Source organism: Polyergus mexicanus, unplaced genomic scaffold (assembly GCF_030449975.1).
Source record: "Polyergus mexicanus isolate NDT 795.1 unplaced genomic scaffold, iyPolMexi1.0 SCAF_18, whole genome shotgun sequence".
Classification (NCBI taxonomy): domain Eukaryota; kingdom Metazoa; phylum Arthropoda; class Insecta; order Hymenoptera; family Formicidae; genus Polyergus; species Polyergus mexicanus.
The window spans coordinates 5,840,506-5,868,476 of NW_027223338.1; the positions used below are offsets into that span (position 1 = coordinate 5,840,506).

At 34.5% G+C, this 27,971-nt stretch overlaps 1 protein-coding gene and 1 long non-coding RNA gene across 9 annotated transcripts; one reads left to right on the forward strand and one right to left on the reverse strand.

The window, feature by feature from the left end:
- Window positions 1–1,922: 1,922 nt before the first annotated feature.
- On the reverse strand, window positions 1,923–27,897 carry Pax (paxillin). 8 transcript variants are annotated; one of them, XM_070310658.1, is made up of 11 exons: window positions 24,875–24,980; window positions 22,937–23,266; window positions 15,761–15,921; window positions 8,608–8,785; window positions 8,038–8,170; window positions 7,594–7,795; window positions 5,825–6,115; window positions 5,564–5,737; window positions 4,813–5,043; window positions 2,469–2,589; window positions 1,923–2,388 (listed from the first exon to the last, which is right to left on the reverse strand). In XM_070310658.1, exons 2-11 carry the CDS (start codon window positions 23,028–23,030, stop codon window positions 2,243–2,245), a joined length of 1,731 nt encoding a protein of 576 aa, XP_070166759.1. In that variant the 5' UTR covers window positions 23,031–23,266; window positions 24,875–24,980; the 3' UTR covers window positions 1,923–2,242. The 8 variants fall into 8 exon arrangements, with proteins under 8 accessions (XP_070166759.1, XP_070166761.1, XP_070166762.1 ...); XM_070310660.1 differs by lacking the exons at window positions 22,937–23,266; window positions 24,875–24,980 and adding exons at window positions 20,171–20,297; window positions 21,849–22,047; XM_070310661.1 differs by lacking the exons at window positions 22,937–23,266; window positions 24,875–24,980 and adding exons at window positions 20,171–20,297; window positions 21,254–21,542.
- Window positions 5,430–7,305, forward strand: LOC138941224 (uncharacterized). The gene is made up of 3 exons (XR_011448139.1): window positions 5,430–6,144; window positions 6,418–6,789; window positions 7,225–7,305. It is a non-coding gene; the product is annotated as an uncharacterized lncRNA (long non-coding RNA).
- Window positions 27,898–27,971: the final 74 nt, after the last annotated feature.

The following is a 27,971-nucleotide window of genomic DNA, read 5'->3' on the forward strand; positions in this document are numbered from 1 at the left end:
GCGATGAGCGACATTCACTCGGACGCGGATAGTTGTGGCATCTCCTCGACAAAGCTAGACTACGCCAATTTATCAGATGGCGGTTATGAATCACACGATTCTCCGGATCCACGACTATCCAACAATGCCTTGGCCGATCCTTGGCACGAGAGTTTCACCGAGTTGTTCCCCATGCTGGCCTGACAGTTCTCGCGGAGGCGGGCTGCCGCGCGCCGCATCGAGGCGAGCGCTAGCCCGTATCGTTGCGTCTGTGATACGGGGAACTTCAGAAGTAGGACATTGCGAGGTTAATACACTTGCACTTATTAGACTAAACAAGAGAAAGGAGAGAAGAAGTTTCTCGGAAAACATCATAATACGCTGAACAAATTTATTTGAATAAAAATTTACGAGTTTCGATTAGACTCTTATATATATTTTTTTCTCTTAATATCGAACAGTTTAGTTTTGTAATAAGCGCTTTAAATAAAATGGATAATATTGTGAAGAAGAAACTATTATCAATTTTGTAAATATTTTGTAAACGTAAATTCTTTTAAAAGTATGCAAGATAAGGAAATGACGCATATAATTGCGTTTTGTCAGCGTTAATTATAATTCATATATCAAATCTTTTGCATTATTACAATCATAACTTTAGCAAGGGAGACTAATAGCAAATCACTAATAACTATTTTTGAAAAGTTATTTAAAAAGGTGTTCTAGTGCATCTCATGCTAAAGTAATAGCTCTCTCCTTTTTATGATTTTGGGAAATAATCTTTTACGCAGCGCAAATGATGGCACAAAATACACTATTGATGTCCAAATATTGATTACTATAATGTATTAGGTTTGTTATAATGCAAAATTTTAATTCTTACGATATAACGTATTGATCGTAAGAGTCCGTACATAATACGTATATTTTTTTTTGTATATATCTATGAATAGATATTTTTTTTAATTTATTCAATGTTGCAGTGTGGATATCTAAATAGCACTTTACGTATTCCAGCAGAAAATTTGTTATATATAGACAGACGTTTATTTGAGAAATTTATTATCAATGTGTATATATAAGTATATTAAATATATGTTTAATTCTCGATTTTTCGCTGTGTCGCAGGATACCAAATAAACTTTGAAAAATCAACTATCTCATAATATGTATTTATTTCCGATCCTTGTCCTCTGAAGCGTACGCGATTTAGTTCACTTAGTACACATGCTTCCTTTGTATAATTCTCACGATTATTTCTTTCTTTACATGGCAATGTGATTCGATATAGCGGGCGTAAGTAAACTTGTGTAATACTTCGCGCGGTAATATTCGTTCAACTTTGATCCTATACTGCTATTTAAATATTTATAAATATACGAAACCTAACGAGCGTGTGCACGGAAAGATCTTTCGTCATGGGGGAAGTATTTGGTGGCGAAAGTTTGCTTGTCATACAAATACCTGCTTGAACAAGTACAATGTATACATACATCTATTAGATATTATCTCGATACAAATTATTAGTAACGATATAAATCGTATAGCACCCTTTTCATTAATCCTTAAACAACATGATAGACTCAAACTTGTGCAATTGAAGAAATAATTTGTTATGTAAAATCGTATAAAAATTCATAAGATGCCGTAAGAATTATAGAGAAGTTTCGTCAAATCTATCAATTCTTGGGCAATTAAAAATTTTCCATAATGAACATATCATGGAAAGAGAAAGAAATTTCCTCGAAAGTTTTAACATCAAGTAATTTGATAATTTATTCTTACGAAATAAATTACTGTTAAAATTTATACTTTATTAAACAAATAATAGAATTTTATCCACTTACATCCTCTTTTCAGATATATAACAATTTTAATTTCTTTTTCCCTAAAAAGAAAATTAAAATCTAAACTCGTCAGTTTTATTAAAAATGGCAAACGTGACGAGACAGATTATACATATATCTTCTGATGTATTTTTATGATAATCTTCAATAATTAAAATTCTATTCACAATATTCTTTCGATTACATTCACCCAAATGTCAATATTTATAAAAAATGGAAATTCTAGAAAGCTATTTTTCAGATAATGTAAGTCTCGTCTCTAACGCTTTTATATAGACGATCAAAGCAAGTAAGTATATATACCGTATACATATTTCGTCGAGAGAGTAGTAAAACGGCATCGAGAGCGAAATTGCCTCTCGTTTCGTTATTATGTTACAAAATATATATTCCGAAGAGGAAGAGAGACAAATCATTTATCCGAAGAGTTTCTCGAAGCAACCATGGCAGTAAGGCTTGTCGTTTTGCTCTTTGAATGTGCCCTTGTTTAATTGCTTCAAGCAAAACGCGCATACAAAGTGTTCGGGATGGAATTTACGGAACATTGCCGTTATGCAACGACCTGTAAATACAAAAAAAAAAAACATCAAAATATTATATGTCATTCGAAGATTTTAAACATGAAGAAAATTCTATACTCACCAGTGATGGGCTTGTGACATCCCGCACACAATGATCCCCTCTTGGCGTGGTAGTGTGTCTCACAATACGGTAATCCTTCATGGTCAAAAAATGAACCCCCCTGGAATTTCTGTCTACAATCCTACAAATCGAAAAAGTAAATGTATTTGAAAATATTGTATGAAACATTTTAGCGTACAAAAAATACATGGTTTTAACGATGTAAAATGTTGAGGACTTTCCTAGAAAAAAAGGAAAAATATAATCCGTTATTTTATATCAAACATGAATGTATCTATATCTTATTCTGTGACATTAAGAAAATGTATATAAAGTTACATATACGAAGATATTGCGTGTGTCTTTTGTGTGAGATATATATATATATCAATACCAGCATTTTTAACGAGTTACTAAAGTTTCCACAAAGAATTTAATCAATGTCGTTTATTGTTCAGCAGTTCTCGATTTTAATAATTATCATTTTCTTAAATACGAAATCTTTATCTTAAGATATCAAGTAATAGGATTCTCCCCTCCCCCCCCCCTTTACTACTTCTCTCTGCTTCGGAAGTTTAAATTAGTTGAATTTTAATGTTTAATATAATTATTGTTTCAATTATTCCCTCTTTTACTAAATCGATTAAAGGTAAAAAAATAATATACCGATATAAAATTTTGCAATCATCATGTATATATATGTCCACTTGTTATTAATTATATTTATTATGCATATACAAAATGATTCGTAATTATCATCTTTCTGATTTCTGAAAATACATAATCACACCATAATATCTAAATATGGTAAAAATAAAATCAATAATTAGTTTTCTATCAATAATAATAATTTACATATATATGGTACATACATATATATATACATACATACACATATATATATATATATATATATTACTTGTATATTTTCACAAAATACAAGAGAAAGATAGACAGCAATTTAGAATCATTCTATTTGTACTCTCTCTCTAGTGTAGCATATGTACACTATGTATATATATACTATCTTGAATATCGATCACAAGTCTTAGACGGAACAAGTTTCGTGTTGAATTTAAAATGGTAAAAAAACATCAACAAAATCATATTCGTTAACTGCCATCACTTTGCCTTCATCTGTAGATGATAAAAAAATTTATAGTACCAGCAAATGAATCGGATTTCTAATTTCATATTTTTCTAACTTGCTCCAATTAATTTAATAAACAAATAAACCAACTGAAAAATGAAATACACAATTATTTTGTATTTATATTAAATTATATTCAATCAATTCTAAAAAAAGGTTTTTTAAAAAGTTATTTTAATTAAAAGAAATCAAATTAATCATTTCACTTTTTACAAAATAATTTTTAATGTCGATCTGATTCATTTGTTGTTACTATAACGATTCAAGGAATGTAAATATGCATCTGCGACATTGTAGCATTCAGCTTGGCTCTTCCTCGCATATGTTGCCACAAGACGCGAATCACGCAACATCTCCGAGTAGCTGTGTGTATACGTGTGTGCGAGACAGCCGACTCTCGTGTGTGTCTTTTTGTTTTGGGGTTGTTTTCTTTTTTTTTGAGGGAAAGGGGCGGGAATGAGTGGGTGAGGAAAATTTATTTCTTTACTTCTCACATATAGTACTAATAGTATTTCTGCGCAGCTCGACAGAATTTCTTTTCATTGTCAAGAGCTGCGATGCAATGTCAAGACGCGTCGAAAATGAAAGCAGCAATCTTGAACTTCGAGCTTGCTCGCCGAGACTATGCCCCGTAAGAGTGTGCAGTGCGAAGTGTAAAGGGTATGCGATGTTGTCTGTGCGTGTTTGCAACGCGGAATCGAAACAACGATGATTTGTAGTCGGCGTTCCTCGTTCCCGGTCTTGCTCAGCGTCAGCTAAATCACCTATCGAGAAATCAGCGGGGTATCGGCTCCGCATTCATAGAGCCGGAGGGCATATAAGGGGCGATATAATCGTGCGGAGAATGGCTGGATGATGGGGTAACAAAGAAATTCAGGGACTTCGACATGAGAAATCGACAAGACGACAACGACGACGACGCGTCTTTTTTACGCCTCTTGCTCTTCTTCTTCCTCGTCATCATCTACTCCGACGCACTTGGGACACACCGGTTGTCCTTCCATTGCATAGAAGGACTTTCCAGAGACCGGCTTCTTGCAATCCTGTAATTGTCAGAGTTTAGTGTCTTTCGCGATTTTTTTCTCTGCAATTTTTCGCGTTTTCTAGGCTACGCATGAAGGGGAAAGGAAAACACCAACGAACTCTCGTAAAACTTGTGCTGAAAATAAAACTTTGTGATATAAGATTGACAAATCGTGCGAATGCGATACCTACCCTGCAGACGAAACAATCCGGGTGCCACTGGCTGTTGAGTGCAGATATGTAATTTTCCATAATGGCGCGATTACAGCCACCGCATTTAGGAGCGAACATGTCGAAGTAGTCTTCGCGGCAGTAAGGCTTACCGTCTCGCTCGTGGAAGCCCTCTTCGCCGAACTGCTTACCGCACTGAGCGCAGAAGAAATGCTCGGTGTGCCAGGTCTTCTCCAGGGCGGTCACGCATTTCTAGAAAAATTTTTTTTTGCAACTGCAAATATGCTTGACGAAATATTTGGGGGGCTGGAGAAAAAAAGTATAAATCGTCAAATAAAGATTATCGACCGTTTTGGAGTAAATTTGCTCGTATTTGGACTGAACAATGATTAATTAATTTTCTCCTTTCTCTTTGCTTGTATCATAATTGGTATGATCTAGAAAAAGAAATTCCATTGAATCAAAGCTTCAAATTGATGAATTAATCAGATATTCTGCCGTTATTTTAGTGTTAAAAATTGATATACTGAGTTCATGAACGAGTTGATCAAATTCAAACTTGACAAATTTATTGTCTCATTGTCCTATGAACGTCAAGAGATGTAAAATTAAATTCGAGGACATATGAAGAGGGACGAGGATTTATATCGAGTCCTCTTTATTACTCTTTCTTTATCAACGTTTCTCATCTCGGTTGCATCTGTAGAATCCACCATTATGACTTATACTTTTTCCCTCAAGAAAACTCCTACAATGATTTTAAAATCCTCACATCGAGAATGGGCCCGTTGCAGTAAGCGCAACGGGGTGAGAATAAATTGTGATAGTCCGTCTCGCAGTAAGGATGGCCCTCCCTCTCGAAGAAGTTTCGCGTGCCTAATTCCTGGTTGCAGTGGGTACACGTAAAGTGTTCGGGATGCCACGTCTTGCCCAAAGCCGTTATCACCTGCGTAGCAACAATGTTATTAAATCAGAGAGAATAAGAGAATATCCAATTGTCGAGATCAGCTTTCAAGATGTAGCTGACGGCTACCTGGCCCACGATGGGTTTCTCGCAGGCGCTGCAGCATCCCTTCTGAGTAGTATTAACACCTTGGCGACTCATGTCAGCCTGAAGATTACCGAGCATAGAATCCAACTGGTTTTGCTTGAGGGGCTGGCTCTCCCCCGGTTGATAGAGATGAGTCGTGTGGGTCTCGGTGATGTGGACACGGGTCTGCGTGCCCTCGCCGATGGGCAGTGGGCTCTGCGAGCTCTTGGTGGCCTTGTTGGGCTTCGCGTATGGGGAGTCGGTTACTGTCTGGTGCTGATGAGTGCTGTTGATCTGCAATGACAGGCGAATTGTAGGATCGAGTGCGTAAATCCAGATGTTAATCCTCCATTAGAAAAACCGAGACTGATTTCCATGTGCAATTTTGTAGATAATAAAATAAAGTAATAAAAAGTTGAAAAGGTGATGTCTATTATCCTAGATCGTCAAAGGATAACAGACATCGCGGAGAAAAATTTTATCAGTTTTCAAGATTAATTTCTCGGATTACACTCGTATGACAGTACTGAATCCTCGATAATGACAGTTTCCCGTGTAATTCTGTATCACGTGTATCTGTATGTTTGTGTACGTAGGACAGAGATATGTCAAGGTGCGAAAAGATGATTCAAGGTTGAATCGCGAACGGAGATTCGACGGACAAGGTGAAAGAAAAGTGTCGAGTCGGATAGGATGTCGTGCGGAGGCACGAGTTCGCGAGATGTTGAATGAAATGGAACGAAGACCCACGGAGATGATGGTAGATAAGAAGTAAGAAGATGTCGATCGCCACGGGCGAGCTTGCAGACTGGCCGAAAGCTCCGGATATTTCAGCGGATAACGTCGTCGCGCCCCACGTCGACGCCCCACTTCTTTGGTGACTTCGTCTTCGCGATTCTCCCTTCTCCCGTGACCGCGGAAAATTGGTGACGCGGAGAAAAAGGAGTGGACAGGAGGAAGGGCGCGAGGTTGGTTATTTTCGTAACATGGGGAGCCAAGAATGGGCAGGAGTGGATTTAACGCCTCGGTATTTTCCGATTCCGTGGTAAATCAAAGTGGCGACAGAGTCAGGGATAAGTTTGTATCTGTTTCGTTGATAACTATATGTAAATCCGTATAAGGGATGTTTCGGAATGGACGATTTATGCCACAGAACTTTTGGCGAGACAATCGAAAAAATTATTTCTAAATCGTCTCTTATATATACACTTAAAAAAAAAAAAAAAGTCATCTAAGCACCGTCCTATCAAAAATTAGATAAGATTTTATTAATTCCTATTATATATTTCCGATAAAATTGAATTTTAATCTTCTTTAATTTAAGTTTAATTTATTTAGGTTTATTCGAACACACAATAGATAAATCTTCTAAAATGTACAAATTATTTGGATGTTACTTTCAGTTATCCGGTTATATACACAATACAGACGAGAAGCAACAAAAGATGAGATATGCGCTAATCCTTTCGGTATGAGATTAAACGGTAAGAAAAGCATAAAAAATTTTGCTCAACTTTTCTTCAACAACAAACTCCTGGAAGTTAGTTTCTTTGACAATCTCGCGTTTATGATAACGTAAAAAATATCGAAAGAGTTATTTAATCTTTTGGAACATTTTTTTTTCCAAACATTATAATATAAAATTTTCTATCATTTTTTTACAATATTTCAATAATCTATTAATTTGCAAAATGAGATGTGCAGCCTTTATCAACCGCTCCGAAAGGATCATTCGCGTTATGTATGGCATTACACATGGTTAAGTTATGTACCTTGAATTCGGAAAGCGAAGCCATTAGATCATCCAGCTCCTTGGTAGCGTTACTCGCGGTATGACCATTAGAATAACTCCTCTGAACCTCGGTTCGACTCATCGAGTCATGCTGACTGGAGGGATAGCCATCATAAACCGGCTGTATCTCCGTGGACGTCTCCTGTATGGTGACCCTCACCTTTCCAGCGGCGGGATACTCTCTGCTCGAGGGACAACAGTTTCCGTTTTACACCGAACGCGAGTTATTCCGAGTATTGAAATGCGCCATTATAATCTCCGGCATAAGAGTTGGCGATTTTTTTTTATCCTGAACTTCATCGGAATCGCTATACATATAATTTCAATCCCGTAACGATTCATGCAATTCGTTTAAAAGCAAGCCGCTTAATATGTAGTTTACATTGTTCTAGGATTAATTTGCGCACACAAACAGAAAGCTCACCCATTAGGCACTGCGGTGCTTAGCTCTTCGAGCAACGAGTCGACTGTGGGTCGAGAGGCCGACATACTACTCGGGGAACGGAGCATGGGGCTGGTCGCGCCCCCGTTCACCCCTGTTGTGGACACGCGGCTGTCTATAATCATCAAGCCATTTGTTTCATAAAAATCACTCCTGCCGAGATCATCTTTGACCCTTCCCGAAAATGGTTCGGTGATACTTTAAATTAATTCTGTTTGAAGGAAATATAATCTTAAAATATATTTTTTGTACCCCCTTCTTATAGATGGATTGTACTCTCTTATTACAAATATTATCGTCAATTTCTGTCCGACGAATATTTTATCTATTGCATACGATATTTTATCAGACAGATTAATAAATTAAAAATTTATCAAAATTGTATCGAATTGAAGTAAAATAAAGAATAAGATTATTTTTGCATCATTGAGACTTAAAAGACCTTCACCTTTTCACTGTTTCAGATTTGCAAAACTTTTGCGTGATTGAAAAGAGATTCATCGACCAAATTGATTGTTCGGAAAGGGTTAAGAATTTAGATAAAGAGCCAACCTCTTTCCTGAAAGTGGGCATTATAGCGCGCATTGCTCAAGTCTTGCAGAAGAGTGTCCAACTCGGAAAGATTGTTATTGAGGGAGGGCATCTTGTTCCCGGTGCCCGTCTGGGTGTAAGACGCACTTCCGGTTTTACCGATGGTTTCCTCTATCGCCTCGCGATTCTGGTAAGTCGGCTATAACATGCGGGCAAAGTGGCAACGAATGTTAACAGCTTCAAAGGCTTCTTCATGAAACAGATATATACTCCATCGTCTCAAAGAGATGTCGGTTTCTCTATTAATTTTTTATTGCTTCAAATAAATTTTAATGCAATCATTAATAATTTCCATTCGCTAAGAAATTTCCTCCTTCTATCTTATCTATTCAATATTCTTATTTATTTTTCATGACGCGTAAAATTTATTTCAATTTTAATATTTGATGAATTTAGCTATTTCAATTTCACTATTTGTTCGTATCAAGCTTAATAACAGATGTTCCTTTAATATTTGATCTGATCATAAAGTAATACGACGTAAGTGCGACAGTAAAACGTCGAAAGCGGTTAGAAAAATTAATAGCACTTGATGAGAGTTTCCTCGGATGAATGGATTGTATCAAGATGGCTTGAACGGCAGCGCTGCGCGATTTTCTATGTTTCGCCAGGTGCTCTTGGCTTGTTAATCGACAAAAAGCGATGGCCTGCCAAGTTTGCGTAAAGTGCATTATTATTTAGAAACATGATGTCACTAGAATCATTATGAATATGGAATCTTGTCGTTCAGGACAAGGAGGTCGATGTGGCCTTTTCAGTTTAGACGGAGTCAATTTTAAATCGTTTTTAGTAACGAAAAAAATATTTTAAAAAAGATCGCAATCGCTCTCCTGTTTAGATCAATAAATAATAAAATTATATAATAAATATCGTTTTCGTCTCTGCAAGTCAACAAATTTGATGAACATTGATAATTGAATTATTTATCGCATTTATTGTTAGACAATTTTTGATATATTTATAATAATTATACTATTTAAGAAAACAATAGAGCTAATTTATAAAATTTATATATATATTATATAAAAATATAAAGTCACATGCAATTAAATAAAATAAAAATGTGTGTGTATGTGTGTTTGTGTACATATATATATGCATAATGTTTACTAATTATAACATTTATCTACGTTGAAATTACAATGTTAAAGAGATACCATGTTTTAATAACTAAACCACAGATATTTCAATTACGAAATCAACCACACACACGAGGTCGTTCTGACTTGTTTACCAAAATTAAATTTAATACTTGACGTCATGCTAATCGATGGCCAAATGTCACTCGCAACCATGCCTATTCATAAATTGGAGATCTTACGACTCTTTGAAGAGAATTTGCAAAATCCATACGAAGATGGTAGCATGATCTGTTTTTAATAATCCCATATAAAAACAAGTCACAAGTGATAGTTAGTCTTCTCGCATTTAGTGCAACTTTATAAGTATATAATTATATTTTTCAACATATTTGTCATAATTATTGATAGATCCAAAATAATAATTTTTCACACAAATATAATCGTCAAATAAATAATAAACAAATAGCTAATAATCGAATTTCTGAAAACGAAACACAAAGGCGGCCATATTTATTAGATTACCACGTGCAATTTTTTTTTTTTTTTTTTGCAATAAAGTAGTATTACGGCGCGCATTCTGCTGGATGGAAACTAGGTTACACGCTGAGTTGTCAGCCTAAAAATATCTGCGAAGAGCCAGCAGAAACATATCAGCAAGACCTATCGGCGCGGGAAATTCCGGCGACGACATCACTATTAACACGAAGAAGCGTCCGCAGGATCTTTCGCGCGATCTTTGCGTTATTTGCTATTGTCACATTTGAATGACTTATGATTATCGGTGAAAGATTCTTCAACGGATACGGATATATAGTCAATTTATTTTTAAATAAAATAAAAATTTAATGGAAAGCTATCATATGCTTCGATTTTGTACTTTGTACAATTTTCCAGTTTCTGCAATATTAAATATCTTTTAATTATAGGAGCATTAAGATAATTTAAGGCTAATTCGACACATATAAGAAATCTCGATTCTTTTATAATTTAATAACATTGTAAAAGCTAGAATTTCAGACACGGGATAATTTTTGTTTAGCAATTTTATTATGATATGAATGGACAAAACTGATAATAAATGCAACGTTATATAAGGAATATCCAAAGGGATTTTGGAAAGTTGTATAATAATTTTTGAATATGTATATGTAAAAGAATTAAATTTTATGTGCAAAAAAAATGTTATTAAGCTTTATTTTTATTCCTATATAAGTATTTTTATTTAATTACGTACAATAATTATATTATCAAAAAATATATTTCAGAATAATACAAAATATTCGAATTTCTGTCATTTTATTCGAATGTCCAGATCTCTCCCTAAGGATTAAAAAAAAAAGTTTATTTTCATGAGTTATAAACAAATTTACTTTTTCAATGTTTGTGATTTACATATAATTTCTTCTCTCTTTTATATGTGTATGTATACATGTATAAAATAAAGATTATAATTTAACTCAGTTTATAAAGTGTTAAAATATTAAACAATTAATTATTATTTTTACGTATATCGCGAGAGAGAGAAATCCTTAAATTAAAAAAATAATAAGTATTCATTATTTTCGTTAAAATGTTCGATACAAATTGCTCATGAAATCTTTCTAGGGATATAGTAAGATATTTGTGGGACACTTTGCGTATCCAGGACATGTCACGCGTCTGACACGTGTACAGCTCAATCCGTCACGCTCACGTGTTCGCGTTGTTACGGCATTCGGTCGGATTAATGCAACGGACTACATATTTGCATCTGCAGTGCAAACGTCTGGAATCACGCATACACGCACAATCGTTTACACGAGCTAAATTCGCACATCAAAGGGAAAGCTTTTAACATCCGCGAACTTCGACGGAGAATTGACACTTCTTGGCGACAATCCGGTAAGAAACATTATCGGCCTTGTCGACGTGTGTTTTGTAACCAAAGACGTTATTTAACGTCGTTGTAACAGCCATTTTAGACAAACTTACGAGAAACATTGTCGAAACAACGAAATTCAGAATTATTTTCAAGCGATACGAGTTGTCGCTAAAATTAAAATATTTCTATTTAATTACAAATTATCTATGATAAAGAATTAATAATTGAAAGATTTACAATATTTTCCATTAATTTAACTAAGACATTTTTATTATCAATTGCTTCAAACAGTTAAATAATTTTTGTGCTATTATTTAAAAGGATAGTTAAAACAGAGTTTTTGAAACAAATTTTATACATTTGATTTGAATAAAGATATAAGATATTTTTGTCACATATGCACGAAACAAGCTCGTTAACTCCATTCCTATAGTTGATGTTAAGAAAATAGATCTCGGACTAGCCCGTGAAATTGAATCGCGTCGCACGATGCCGATCCGCTTCCGAAGATGACTGCAGCTGACAGAAACGCGATGACAGATCGATGCCATGACAGCACGTTCTGAGAAGAATAACAGGAGCGGGGCAACGTGAAATAATCGATTTAACCCCGTTATTTTTTCTCTCCCTACTGTTAATAAGTCTCAAAATTAGCACTTCTCTCAAAAATTGAGTTTTACATACTATGATAAGAGTATTGGAAAAAGAATATATTCACATAATAATAAATATGTATATATAAATATATTAATAATTAAACATATTCTAAAAATATGTAGTATAGTTAAATACATGTTATATAAATAAAAATAATAATTAACTTCTTGATAAAGATAGTCTTCATTTTTTTTTTACTAATTTTAATTATGTTTATATAAATATAATTTAATCCTTTGAGAATCATTTTTACAATCTAAATAATTTAGATCATTATCTGAATGCAAACAAATCGAAACAAATGCTATACATCCGTTATTCGTATTATATGATCACCTGGACTTTACTTACGTTACACTTAAGAAGTTCGTTCACCTGGCATAGGGCATTCTCTTCTATTGTTCCATGTAAACGATACTACTCAAAGTAAATATAAAGAGTAATAAATATGTCGATTCATCAAATATATCATTTTAATAATCATTTTAGTCTCTATTTAGTTAATTTAATTTTTTCGTATTAATTTCTTCGAAACATACAGACATTTATAAATACAAACATATTTTAATATCTTCGTATATTCTCTCATTTATTATAAGAAAAATTTAATTTTTCACGATCCACGTGTTTCCCGACAGAAAATAATAAGATAGTAACTTTAATTTTTTTTTTTCTTAATTGAAAATAAAAGACTTTTAAAAAAGATTAAAACATAACGTTGTATACGAATGTTCCTATCGTTTTCGATGCAGAATACATTGAAATCGATTCGCCTCTGTATTTGTGAATTCTATTACTTCAGGTGGATGCGTAACGTTCGCAACGATCGATATATTTAGATATCTACAAGAATATAGCTATTAAAAAGATATATCTGTATGGATTTTTAAATATATAAATGCACATAGCGTTGCAACTCGACGTCGCGACGATAATCGCGAAGGTGAACGAAGGCGCTTTTCTCTGCGGGGGAAAAAAAAAATGCGATTTGATACGATTGGCGCGATAGCGAATGATGCAGTTGGCTCGACCGCATATTTTGCAGCCAGAGCGTAAGTCGAATCGATGAGCATGAATAATAGAGACCGAGCTGTCCTAGGTCGAGCCGAGGATCGATCGGATCGGCAGGGAACGTAACAGGTGTTCCCTGTCGCGGAAAACTCGGAACACGCGCGGAAACGCAATATTTTTTTTCCTGTACGTTTCTCTTTTATGCGTGGAAAATATTCTCATTACTCGTTATAAACGAATTTCACCTTTTTATTCGTAACCCTGTACAAGTTTTTTTTTTATATATATATATATATAAACGACTTCGAAAATATTCGATTATTAAATCCTATGAGCGATTCTAGTTTTTAGACACGACGGGAAATACACGTAATTCTAAGTTGGAAAAGAATTAAAAGATTATATAAAGATTAATGCGTATGAGATAAAAAAATTTAGAATTTCTTATTTTGTATATTGTTTTTAATTAATTAATTAATTAAGAACTAATTTCTCTGAGTTATTCGCTCACTGTGTGATCAATTTTCTTTATTTATATCGTTATAAAGAGGTTCCCGCTCTTTGTATAGTTGTAGCTCTTGTATCTTCAAACACATCTTCGTTTCTTTATTTAGAGAAAAAAATAACTAATACGAGAGTAATTCGAGACTCTCTTTCCGCGAATATTCCGTCTGCCACAAACGTTCGATGTTACGCCTGTAGTGATGCTTCTCTCGAGCGTCAATTTTAGACACGATATTGATTCTAATTTTAGCATCACTGTTGCGTCATAATTATTTCCGATCGTGTTTTATGACACTGGAAAGTTTCCCCCCTCCCCAAAAAAAAAACAACCGATAGTTAAGCGTGAAATATCGAGTTTGTCGTACAAAAGCTACAAATCGTCGCGAGGCTTAATTTTTACAACGAAAGCAGGCGATTACATATTCGTTCTATTCTGTAACATTCTATTTTCACGGTTATAACTTCTGCGTGTAAATAAATTCAAGAGCGATCGGTTAACTTACGTTTCGAAAGTATTTCGGAACGTTCGCGCGTCTCTCGATTTAATTATTATTCCAAAGTCATGATATATTAATGCGCTCCCAAAATAATCTAAATTAATGCAATAAATTTCTGCCATATAAATTTACAATAAAAAGTTATAAAAATATGTGTTTAATTTAAAAAAAAAAAAATATATATATATATATATTTCTTCTATATTTCAGTAATAAAAACATTTCTTTTAAAAACGTGCATGCGATAATCCGTATAACGAAAGATCTACGTATCTTTTTAGAAATATACATATCCTTTAGGATTAAAAATTTCAATAATTTTCAAATCTAAAAAGGACGTCCGCTTGATTATGAACGTTCATATTAATGACGTTCGTGGCATTGAAAATGAAAACAAGCCGCATGCGACCGAAAAATATCGAAAGGGGACCACCACGTTGTATCTCGCCAAGACAGTTATTATGCCGTCTTGTATCGACAGTTATTATGCCGTCGACGAAGAGGTTTATTTGCGGATTTCCCCTATATCACGCTTTCGCGACCATGACGACGAATTGCTCTATTTCAGGACGTTTTATAGACTGGAAACGACGTTAGTGCCAAAAAGTTAATTTTGTATAACGAAAGGAGAGACCGCTACACAATAAAATATATTTTGTAAAACTCTCTCTCTCTCTCTCTATATATATATATATATATATATCATTATATATATTACCGAAAAAGAATGTAATATGTTTCATACTTTAATATTTTTCAATAAAAATGGAATTATTTATCAGTAAGATTGTCCATATAATAATAAGTCATCTTGTTTTTATAACAATAATCTTACCAGAATCATATTCGTGAATTTTCCTTATTTTATATAATATATAATGTATTATAATTATATTATATTAATATATATAAATTCGAGTGTTTCGTATAGTTTATATTTTGTAAAACTCCAAATAAAATTTAGCGCTACAATTTCAAAATTAAGCTCGATTGTCATCGAGCTACTTGTCATCGAGGCACTTGGCTCCATCTAGTAAAGTACGTCCACGACTTTAGTAACGTCTCTTCAGCAAGCTCGACGAATTCTTCGGCTTCGTCGATAAATTGTCGCGATTTTTCTCGTAGCTACATATTTTGCGAATCTTACTTGATTGCGGCGTTTAACAGGATCCTACAAATCTCATCGAATATTCTTGTAAATCTAATTAAATTGAGACACGAAATAATAATTTAATCATCATTATAAAAGATATGATCAAATTATAGAAAATTCAAATGTCTTTTCGCTAAATAAGATTAAAAAAGAAATCGTTAATCTTTAATTAAGATTAAAAGATTTCTATATCGACGATACTAAGAGAAATTGCAGCGACAATCGCGACATATATATCTTTTGGCTGACAATTTTAAATTTGCCAAATACAGAATAAAAAGGCGCACAGCCTCTCCCATTATAGATCTATTATTATTCTAATTAAAATAAACAAGAGATCTCGACATACCGATTGCGGTGGCAGTGGCGAGGTTCGATTGTCATAGGATCTGTAGACGGTGGTCGCGTGGGTGCGAGCACCATTCAACGATCCGTAACCGGGTGTCGCGTTACCAACGACATGATTCCCTTCCGACGACACGGTGTTCTGCAAGTCCGCCAGCAGCGCATCTGAAAGCAGATTTAGGTCCAATTTATAAATCCATTAAAAAGGCAAGAGACCCGAATCGATTTTCGCGGGAGGGATCGATCCTCGATCTCGAGAAAAGTTCGCTTAAAACACGTGACTTACTTAATATTTTACACACTATCTCATCCCTAAATTTATCCCATTCAGAATCTCCACTATTTCGGGCGTACTCGGTATAACGTTCGGAAATAAACAGACGGAAACATGCGCTGCAACTGATTGTTATCCTATACAAGAGATAAATATGCGTGGAAACGATTATTTCTTATTTCCTATTTGCGTTATTAAATCCTTCAATCATATAGATCGAGGCACTTAACTTCATGATCTAAATTATCTGTTATGCAGTTATCGAGAAATGTTTTCAACGGGAAAATATAATGCAAAAAAAATTTCTTACGGCATAATTATTGATAGCTTTTTATGATATTTTAATATTTATCTCCATTTTTTTTTTTTTACTGGAATAAAAATATTAATTAAATATTGAGCAAACTATGAAAAAATCAACGATGAGATATTTCATAATTTATTTTAATACATTGTATGTGTAATATAAAGTAACGCGAAAGCATCATGCAGAATCTACTAAGATAATTGCAAGTTTCGCAAAAAGGGAATATGATAAAGGTGATACGCCGTTATTCGTCCAATCGAGGACTCATTTAAATAATTTCGACCTGGCGCGCGTATGTAAAAAAAAAAAAATGTCACGCGACATTATTTCACGATGACGTCATACCCGGTGCGTCGCTGCCGCGTCCTTGACAGGCGGCTTGATTGTCACGGCACATTTAATTTATTTAATCCGAAATGCCGAAGGTTTCCCTCCATCTACTGATGACACAAAAACGCGCGACATTAAAAAACTCTTACGAATATAAATATACTTCACGTGTGTAGAAAAGCGAACAACAAATCCAGGAGATAACAATCTTAAAACACTACATTAATAATAAATATATTTGTGTATGTGTACGTGCGTATATAAAAATTTATATATTTTATTTATAATTTATGTACAATATGATAATAAATATAGAGGAAAATGTATAAAAGGAAAAAAATAGAAAAGGTACGAATAGAAGAGGGAAACAAATATTTACTGAAAACTACAGCCATCCTGAAGATTAAAATATGTATTTTTTTTTTTTATGTTTACTTGTCATGTTTACACGACAAGTCAGTTACGACATAGATCGAGAAGAATTAGGAAATTTTTCGTCACAGATTCACATTTCTTTTCTAAATTATAGCTGATTTTTCATACGCACTTGATACGCGATTGAAAGCTTTTCCGAATATATTTCCCTTCCCCGTTCGTAGAAAAATTCTAAGGATTGGAAAGGAAAATCTCTTCAAAAGGAATTTGTGGCTCAGAAATATCTATATAACATCTCTAATTAATTTATTTGTCGTTTCGTCGTTTAATCGGCTAATGTCTATATAATCGAAGAAATGTGCATTTACCGAGAGTAACGAGATTACTGGTCGCTTTCTCACGATTGTACACCTGGTACAGGTTCTCGTCCTCGGATACGTATGCACTTCGCGTCATCTCCATCGCGAGAGAGTTGAAAAGGCACACGCGACACACCCACTATTTCAGGAACGTTGAACCCCGCGAGAGCGGCGAGCGCGAGTTTCAGTCAGGCCGAGTTTCGGTCAGCAAAAATACGGAGAAAGTTCGTCCACCTAACCGAGAGAACAAATCCGCCAACGCTAGAGTATTCTCGATCCTCCCGGAGCGATTTATATTTTTTTTCCAAGTAACTTCGCCTCGAACAAAATCGACTATAAAAAGCTACAAAACTGTAAGAAAAGAATTTAAAAAATTCTTAGACGATTCTTTTCCTCAAGGATGATGAATTCTGTCAAACGCGTAATTTAGTTTACCGAAGCAAAGTATGAGAAAGACGAAGCAAACTGACAAAGTTTATCAAGAATTTCAATCTCTCTGCAAATTTATCGCCATATCCAGCCTGTCGCGCCAATTATGCGTACACCATGTATTTCTAGAATTATTATCGTCATTATTATCTCTTCGTCTTATACGTATCGGGGAATGCAAAACAGAGGAAATCAAACGCTGCTGCTAACAATAAGTCCTAATCATATCGAATCGGAAATGAACTTTTATATCATATCGTTCGCGTATAATTTCTTTTGCATTTTCATCTCCAACAATTTGCACTTTTCTCTAGCCTTTTTTCAACTATCGAATCACTTTACTCTGATTTTACTCGGCGCTCCAGCTAACGACACGTGTTCAACGAAGCGAATTGGAGCGACAACGCATCAGCGTCGACAGCAAGGCACTGATTGTCATTGAAGTTCGCGGGAAAGCGATACCGCGAGCTGGAGGAAGGAGCGAAACGGCCTTCTCCTCATGGAGAGGAGAAAGAATAACGTAAGGCAGGCATATAAGGCGCAAGACGATAGTGGGGCATTCTCGTACGTTGGAAGCTGCGGTATTCAGAAGAAACGAACGCGAGCCTAGGTGACCGGTTTCACGACGACTCATTACGAGGAAGCCCAACATAAGAGTAGCTTCGAGGAAAGCTTTCAGCTATGGACTCTAGAAAAGAGGAAATTTACAGAGTGATCTAAAATCAATTCTCAAATCTCGAGGCTTCGATAATATTAATGAGTTATAAGTGATTGGAAAGAAAGAAGCTTTTCTCACGAATTAAACTTCGCTAAACGGATAACGAAAAATTATATTCTTGAATTGATTTCATATGAATTTCTTCGATAGAATATTATTTAATATGATTCTGATTGCAATTTTAAAATTTTAATTTTAATTCAATTTTAATTCAATTTTAATGCATTAAAAAAATTCAAATTAATTGAAGAATCATTAAAAGACCATTCAATGTTTAAATCGATATACAGCGTATTCTTTTAATTATTTCGCCTTGGAATTTATAAATCTTTATTTTTCGAATTAATTTAAAGTCGGCTTCATTATAATTTCTCCATAAATTGTAATTAAAAAAAAAAAAAAAAAAAAAAAATCTACTTTCGCTACAATTTCGAAAAAATACAAAAGACAAGGAATCTTTCATATATATTGAGTGGCTAAATAAACTAATCATTTAAAGTTCTTCAAGTACTTTAATAATCTGGGATAGCGAACAATCCTGTATAGTATATTCAGTTGATCCTAAACACATTCTAGATGGCAGGAGAAGGCTGAATGATGAAGTACATTTCTCGCAAATTCTAAAGTAAAATATCCAGCTCTTAATATCAAAAAAAGAGATTTGACAAGGGAAAATATATTCTTTAATAAATTATCAATTTCGTGCGATTATGAACATATCTTGAATATTTTACAATTAAGAATGTCGATAAATAGTTTGAATAATTTCGCACGAACAAACCCATGTACTAGTAGTAGCGTAATTCTAGAAAATCTCGATATCGCGCGCGCATTCGCATTTCACTCGAAATTCATAAGGTTGTCAAATGATTTACGTTATTATTTAAAAAAAATAATATCCATCGGCATGTTTAGATTCATCATACGCGTGTTGCAAGCGCGTGAGCGCCTCTAATGCGATCTCTTTTTGTTCGGCATACGCCGCGATAGCGGATTGAGTAATCGTCTGAATGATACTTCAACATTGGCACGAGGCCTGGCTGAGCTTATCGAGGTCTATTTCGCACGGCTGATTCATAACGCGAATCCGACGTATCGCGCGTAAAACGCGCGTGTCTTGCGTAAACCGCAAAGTGGATAAAGTTATGACGTTGATCATTCTATCACGATCGTTTCTCGTTATTGCCGCAATATAAATTCCTACCGATCTGAATTACTCACGAAAATTCGTCTAATCTCGCGTTGCGTTAACTCTAAACTAGGACGAGCGTAAGACGAAGAAGAATTATATCGATGAATATTATAAGAGACATCATCGAATTCTCACGAGTAATCCCCAAAATTGATTTTTTTTTTTTTTTTTTCTAAAGCTTTGCTTTCGAAAAACATGTGTTTGTTTAAATAGATAATAATTTTAATACATATATTATAATTTTCACATAAAATAATTTCTGTTTTCATATTCGATAGAAAATGATGATGTAAATCGAAAACATAGATATAATTTATATGAGTAATGAACAATTATTAAAACGAATTAATAAATATATTTTTTGCAAAGGCATTAATTGCAAACATTGTCAAAATTAGGATTAATGAGAAAATTCTTGAACAATACTTACTAACGTATTGCTCCCACCGTGCATGACGTTGAATCGTCGCCAAATGAATCGGTGAAATCGGCGAGACAGGCCTCATCACGTCTGTCATTTTTAAGCGCGGTTTCAAGAATCTCACACGGAAATTTCTCTACGCGAGAAACAACGACGAATAAGGTAAGGTTAATGGGATATTTCAATGTACAGAATGGCCAACAAGTCATATTACTACGAAAATAAATTCATAAACATCAAGCTTAATCTATGTACGAAAAAATTATAAAGATTGTAATCTGAACGTTCTCAAATCTTTTGATTTGATATGTTGTTTTAATTGATCTTCGTCAAATTATATGCTACTAAAAAAATTATCAGGTATTGTTTGCAGTAATAATTTCTGGCAATCTTGTAAATCTCTAAATTATGCAGACAGAATCGCGAAAAGCGCCTACAGTTTTTAAACTGCACGACATATAAAACTGTATACACGTTTATCAGTTTCAATTGGATTTTTTTAAATATTATTTTTTTAACAAAGAGAAATTTTGGCAACGAGAGAGAAGCGGAACCAAACGCTTGACAATATAAACAAGCGAGAAAGATCCTTATTACGATCAAAAGTATCCGCTGCTCGTTATCGATGACAATAATCGCCGCCTCCGTCCGGATTCTTCGTAAATCACACGCCAACTAAATCCGCCACGCGATGTGTTGCGTTCTAAATTTTGCTAGTACCGTGGGATAAAAATAAGTCACAAATTAGAGCAGAACTAGCGCGACTTCGTTCCGGACCGACTCGATACCTTTAATCCTGCTCTAAAAGCGGCTGCGTTTCATTTTCGAAGAACGTGTAACATCGCGAACCTCGGCATACGTTTCGTTCTTCAATTCCTCTCAACAAGATAGATATTTCTTTGATGAGACGATCTTAATCTTTAAACAATTTAAGACAACACATATCTAGATCTAAGAAATATCTCAATTTTCTCAAGATCTCAAAATTAATTTTACGAGAGCTGTTCAATAAATAAGACTATAAATAACAAAATAATAATAATATGCCATTATTCCCTTAATTAAGAATAAGTGCATTTTAAGTGGACGAACATTGTTACGGTGGAAAGGTTGCGCGAGACCGAGGATGAACAGAAGTTGATAAACGCAATTTCGGTAGCCTCGTTATCAACGACACGTCGACGAGATCCGTAACTACGTAACACTACTGGACACGCGAAATGACATAAGCACGTGCGCGACGAGACGATTCGCGGAGATGATCGATCAGCTGTGGATGTCTGGCGGGACTAGACGGGACTGGCACCACGTGCTGTTGTAACCTACCGTGGGTTTACGAAATCTCTGTATTACGTGAAATTACCCTACCCCTTCTGATTCTCTCCCTCTCGTTTTACCCGCGATCTCCTAGCCCGCCGATTTGGCAAAGCGCTCTTCGCGAGATTACGTTGGAAGATTAGATCGAGCAAGTAACGTCAACGGATATTTCTCATCCGATTGATAAATCACGCTTCGAATTGAAACGCAATTCACGCGCGGAATAAACTTGGCAAAGTATCGCCACGAATGAGACAACAATATCTTATATTTCAACTAACAGTAAGAGAGATGTAATTCACTTTTTCGATAATTCTATATTACTTTCGTAAAATATCGCGGTAATCGCGAAAAAGTCGCGGATACCTACGATACGGCTCTTTCGCGACCCTCTTTAGCGTCCAACAATTTTTTCGTCCGGTTACACGGTCAATCGATCGACTGGTATCTAAATTGCGGCCGATGCATTATCACGCCCTCCTACATATTTGCGTCGCGAGTGTAGCAAGTATGGAAACACAGGTAAGACTGACCTCATATGGAGGTGCGCGGTTCTCTTCTCGTGAAACGATGAGAAAGACAGGAGATACCTACGCATCTATGCTCACCTTGAATTCATATAACCGACCGATCATCGATCGTCAAGGTATGCATTGTCGTATATGTAATAATCATGAATATATCACGAGAGCTAATCGTGTAACCGGTAATCAGAAATTAATCAGAGAGAGAGAGAGAGAGAGAGAGAGAGAGAAGTAATCGGTTGTAAAGTAATCAGATCTGCATATCTTCATTCGTACATCTAGATAATTGACACGTTCTTGTAATATATGTAAAAGGAGAGAAACTCAATTTATACTATATGTATTAAATCTGCGTATCTCACTATCAGTTATCAAAGTCAATTTAATTATAATGGTGTTTTTAAATCTCTTCACAGTCACAAAATTTTCTAAATTTCTTGAGATAAAAATTGTATTGCCGTATAATAACAATAATTAAGTATAAAAAAATAAAGCCTCTTACGCAGATTAAATTTGCTGAATAAAATTAAGATTCATCGCAAATAATAAATATCATTTTTCGATCTTTTTTTCTTCTCTTTTCTTTCCTCTCAAACTATCTAGCCTTTTCTCTTTTTGTTTGTAATAGATGGTTATCTCATATTGTAATAAATAAAAAAAAAATATTGTAAAATAATATTAAAAATTTTTGTCAACGCTTAACAGATTTTTTTTATCAATTAATCTACGATTAATATTACCATAATAAAGAAATGTTTGATATATAATTAATAAAACAAAAAAAAAGAATCATGAATTAATCAGAAATAACACACGTGTACAATTTGTTAATTTTTTAAACTCTCAATTTTTTCCTCAAGAAAAATAAAAAAGTGAATTCACATTATTCATTATTATTCTTGCAACACGCGTGAGTAAAAAATGTCGGACTTACATCCAGGAGGCGAGCCCTTCTTCATGGTGATCCTGAAGGGCTGATAAATATCGCCCGGCTCTACCTTGCCATACATCGTCCGATCCATCGCCATTTTTCATTACCCCACTCACATATACACACACAGACGCACGTTCTTCGGCTGTGTACGTCCGCGAGAACGAATTGGGTACGCGTGCACGTGTTCACTCACGTGGCGCTCGTCGAGTAAACGATGACATAAGTCCCTTCCCCCCTCTACCTTCGGCAAAGTAATTATGTCGGTACTCGACGTTGCGTGTGACGAAGAATTGATGCTAATTTGACGGATTAACGTGGATTCGGACTAAACTAAAAAATGTAAAAATTTCTGTGAAATATGTAAAAATAGATTTATATAAAGGAATTTGAATTGTATTCTTCATCGCGCGCTAACGATTGTTAGTAATCAATTACAGAGCTGGTGATCAATTAATATCTCGCGAGAATAAAAGCCTATTTTCCTATTAATCTTTATGACTACGGGGTAATGAACTCTAAAATATCTAGAAGTAAGAGCACAAGGAAGAAGAGGTGAAGCATCTCGAAGTACTGTGCTGAGCGAAATGATTTACTCGACGGTTCAACGAAAGAGGTTGACCCTTTATCGTGTTAGTAAGGTACAAGTAGACCGCGGACTATTTTAGATTACTAATTTTAACACCGTGTAAATTTCATTTAGAACATCCCGCAAAGTTCTCTTCTCTCTAAATTAATAAATCAAAAAATAATATATATCGGAAAATAATATAATTTACTCGAAATTATTATTGAAAATACGAATGTGGAAAATTTTTTTCCGACAACTAATCGTTTGCAATAATTATTATATACGTTATATTTTACAAAGAAGTATTCTGTGTAATTATTCAAATATTTTTATGCGTAAACAAATGTATAATTTATAATTTTTATAATAATGAATATCTTAATGTCGTTACATTTAAGCTTTACGATAAATGTTGTGAGAGAAAATATATTTTTCATATAATTCGTACTGTGTAAAATATTATTACTTCGCAACTATAGAATTTAACGGCACAACGACGTATCTCCGTAACGGATTGTCCCCTTAACAGGCGACATCGGCACGATATTTCTTTTCTCGGAAAATGCGAATTTCCGAGTAACGAAGCGATCGACGGTGAAAAGATGGAAAACTTGATCGCGACTGCACGAACGCGCGCACACGGCGACGTCTTTGGCGACAGAGCCGGCGAATAAGAGTAAATCGAACCGGCGTACGCGGGTGTATTTCCGGCGCTCACCCGCGCTCGGTGTCACAAGGGGCTCTCTTTCGGTCTCTTTCGTCCTGGCCGCTGTCTCCGCTTTCATAGAAAGGGGAGGCGTCACGGCGTAGAGAGGGAGAAGAAGAAAGAGAGACAGATAAATTAGATGGAGAAAGAGAATTGCAAGAGGAGAGATAGAAGTATAGACAAAAACGGAGAAGCCGGTAAAAAGAGAGAAAGAGACATTGTGAAAAGAGGAGGTAGATAAATATATAGTGAGAAAGAGTGAGAAAATGTCACAATGGGGAAAATAGAGAAAGGAGAGATAGAACAAGAAAGAGGGTCGGCAACAAAGAGAGTCGAAGAAGAATCAGAGAGACGCATGAGGAGGAAGAGAAACAAGATAACGTTATAAGAGAAAAGAAAGAAAGAAAGAGAGGAAACATTGCGGAAAATATATCAAAGATTATAGCGATAAACATTATTCATAAAATTATTTATAAACATATTCATTACAAAATAATATGAAATGATTAATATTATATATTAATGAATATTAATATGTTGATACTATTTTTTTTTTTTTTTTAATTTGAACGTTTGTTTTGAGCGAGTCTTGACGCAATAATAATATATATCACATATTTATCGATCCATTGTACGTTAACATCGCTATCGTTATCAAGGTTACCGTGTCATCAACACGAGGATCCACCAACGGCTGAAGATTAACGAAGTTCTACAAATTACACAACATGCATTTCCTACACAAGTTACACAAGTATCTCACACGAGTTCTATCATCTCTAATTAAGGAAAATGCACTTATTTTCTTAAAATCCGTATATATCGAAAGATTGAATGAACAAATCATACAAGAGTTTGATATATAACAATAAGATTACGGAAGGTAGATTCTAACGTTCGCTCGGTGAACATTAATTAGAGCTTAATATATCGACAATGACGTTTAGGATTCACCAATTATAACGCCTCAACGCGACAAAATATATATCTGCCATTCACCGGCGTTTGTGTTAATCACCAATTAATATAAAACCACGGTCGCGAACAGACGCGTCGATTAGAAATGCAAAACAATATCTGTGCTAAAGATATTTTATTCATACTTTATCTACCGGAAAAAAAAAAAAAAAAAAAAATGTCAAAGTGTTATGTCAATACGTTTGCTTGGAATTACTCGAATTAGAGATTTTCTTTTTCAATTTATATATTATATTTATATAATTCTCTAACGTAATTTTATATGCTACACATATTTCCTCTGGATTTATTTTCGAGATTTTATCTTTTTCGCACTGACGTCTCGCGTTTCCAATCTACGAGTAACGAAACGTCCCTTGTCACGTCACGAATGCATCGAGCAGGCGGTACCTTATAACAAGCGCATGACAAACTAATGTGCAGTTGGTATAACACTGACGCAACGAGACCTTCTCGCCATATAAGAGTCCGAGATAATAAATTACGCTTGTGCCCCTCTCTAACGGCTTTTCCTCCCCATTCACGCCGCGAATATTCAGCATGTTTTATCCGCGGATTTGTAACGTCCGACAGTGTCAGACATCGCTCGTTAGCTAGCGAGATATAAAAGAGCTTTCAAATTGACATTGCGTCGACGATTAATGAACGAATGTCATGGTGTATATAAAAGGAAAAGTGCTATACATAATGTAATTCAAAATAACTATTTTTTCTTGCACGATACGCACATGTAAGAGTACTTTCGGATTTTTTTAACTGTGTCAATGGGAGTAAAAATAAGAAGAAAGTATCGTATGAATATTAAGTCTACAAATGCCGCGTTAAAAAATCATAATAGGAATATCGATAATTATATTTCTCGATCTTTATATCTAAAGATGCAAAAGAAAGAGATTATAATAGAAGTTTATGATAGAAATAGAAAAATAAATATGGCTATAATAAGAAATGAAAAAAGAATTAATATCGATTTGTCGAGATTAAGCACGAAATCAATGTGAAATTTGTAGAGTAAAAGAAAATGCAATTTTCCCGAAGATGTTAATTTTTTATCGACAAGAGTGCAAATTGTCATTTTAAAATGTAAAACCCTCTGTCCCCTGCGCATTATGATATATAAGTAATGCTGCTCACATACGCACACTCTCAGTGGCTTTAAGTAGTAAATTAACAGCTGAACGAAAAAATATACAAATTAGATAGAAATGTATTATAAATTTATTCTATTTTACGGTTCTATTATATAATTGTATATAAAGTATTTCTATATGGGCATGTTTACATATCTTTTTCTTATTTCTACTCATAAAACACAATGTTGACACAGTTTGGTCGTTAAAATCTAAGACACTCTATATATACATGATATCATCTGCATTTAATGCGATGGTGAAAAGTAATAAATTTTTTATTACTTTGCACAATGAATAAAATATCGTATAAATATAGGTTAAAATAAAAAAATAAAAAAAAATCCTAAGTAAAAACAATATAAAATTAAATCGGTCATTGTAAAATTATTAATTGTCATTATTGAATAATATTCTTTTTATCACACAAATATGTTTATTAAGAGATTAACTAAAGACATTAAATTCAAGAAGATAAAAAAAAAATAATTCACTTTTTTTTTTTTTATACATAGATCTTTTGCCATAAACATCCGAGAACTAATCCAAACACAAATTCCTTCAATTATAGATGACGAATTTAGAATTAATATCTTTTTTTACCGAAAATTCGATAAAGAGATATCGTCACAAGTTTACATAAAACTTTAAACTGAGTCCTGAAATTATATAAATTTTCGCGAGAGAAATGCAGATAAAATTAATTACACAAGGTACACAGTATCTGCTATGGTATAGAAATCTCAATATTAAATTAATTTAAGAAGTAATTAATTTATGAATTTAATAATCATTTATTAAGAGTAGCTCGATAGCCTCATTATCAATAGGAATTTTATCTCGTAACATTTCTTTCTGAATAAGATATAACTAAATATATCCTAATGAATTTACAATAAAAATTCAAAAATCGATGTACAAAAATGCATATATATAGAAGCAAAAATTTCAAAGCAACGATATTTTTGAACGCTTAGCGATATCTCAGTGTAATCCAACAAAATTTCATCATTTCTACGCTTGGCAGAGAATAAATACCTATCTCAGATTGTCAATATTTTCAAGAAAAAAATGTGCTGGTATGAATACGACCATAAATATGAAAATATTTACATACAGCAGATGTTAACGAATCTCAAAGTGTCCGTATCTTCGATGAACAACGTAACGGTATCGATATCTCGACGAGTATTCGCATTTCTGCGCGCATTTGACAAGTTCAAACAAAAGCATGTCTTCAAGTGTCGAAATTTGTTGGGTCCCGCCAATACTTGTCAGTATTGATAATTTGTATATATAATGTCGTGATATGTCGATACCGCGGCGTCCCCGTGCTTGACAAGCGTCAAACGTTTTTGGAGGTTAGCTGAGCGCTTTTCATAGCTGATTACGAAGCGTTTACTCACCTAAATCGTCCATGATGTGCTAACTGGACACGGGGAGACCTCCGTCGCACGAAATTCTTGGATACGTATGCGGTCTGATCTGTCGATCACACGCGAATGTCACACGTCGTGCGGATCACGAAAAAGCGCAACGCGCGCTAGACGAACCGCGATTCACTTCATGTGGCGAATGTCAAACATGGAGGCTCCGGTTCTCGACCGGATCAGTAGCTCCCCCTATTGTGTGACGGTGTCCTCAAACGCACTC

Excerpts from the sequence above, each read along its gene's own strand:
- Pax (XM_070310658.1), bottom strand. The coding sequence starts at position 23,030 with ATGGCGATGGATCGGACGATGTATGGCAAGGTAGAGCCGGGCGATATT. Across the intron at positions 8,171-8,607 it reads TGCCCACTTTCAGGAAAGAG|ACAGCCGCGTGTCCACAACA; the intron begins GTTGGCTCTTTA and ends TGATGATTATAG. Across the intron at positions 2,590-4,812 it reads CGGATTGTTTCGTCTGCAGG|GATTGTAGACAGAAATTCCA; the intron begins GTAGGTATCGCA and ends TTCGATTTGTAG.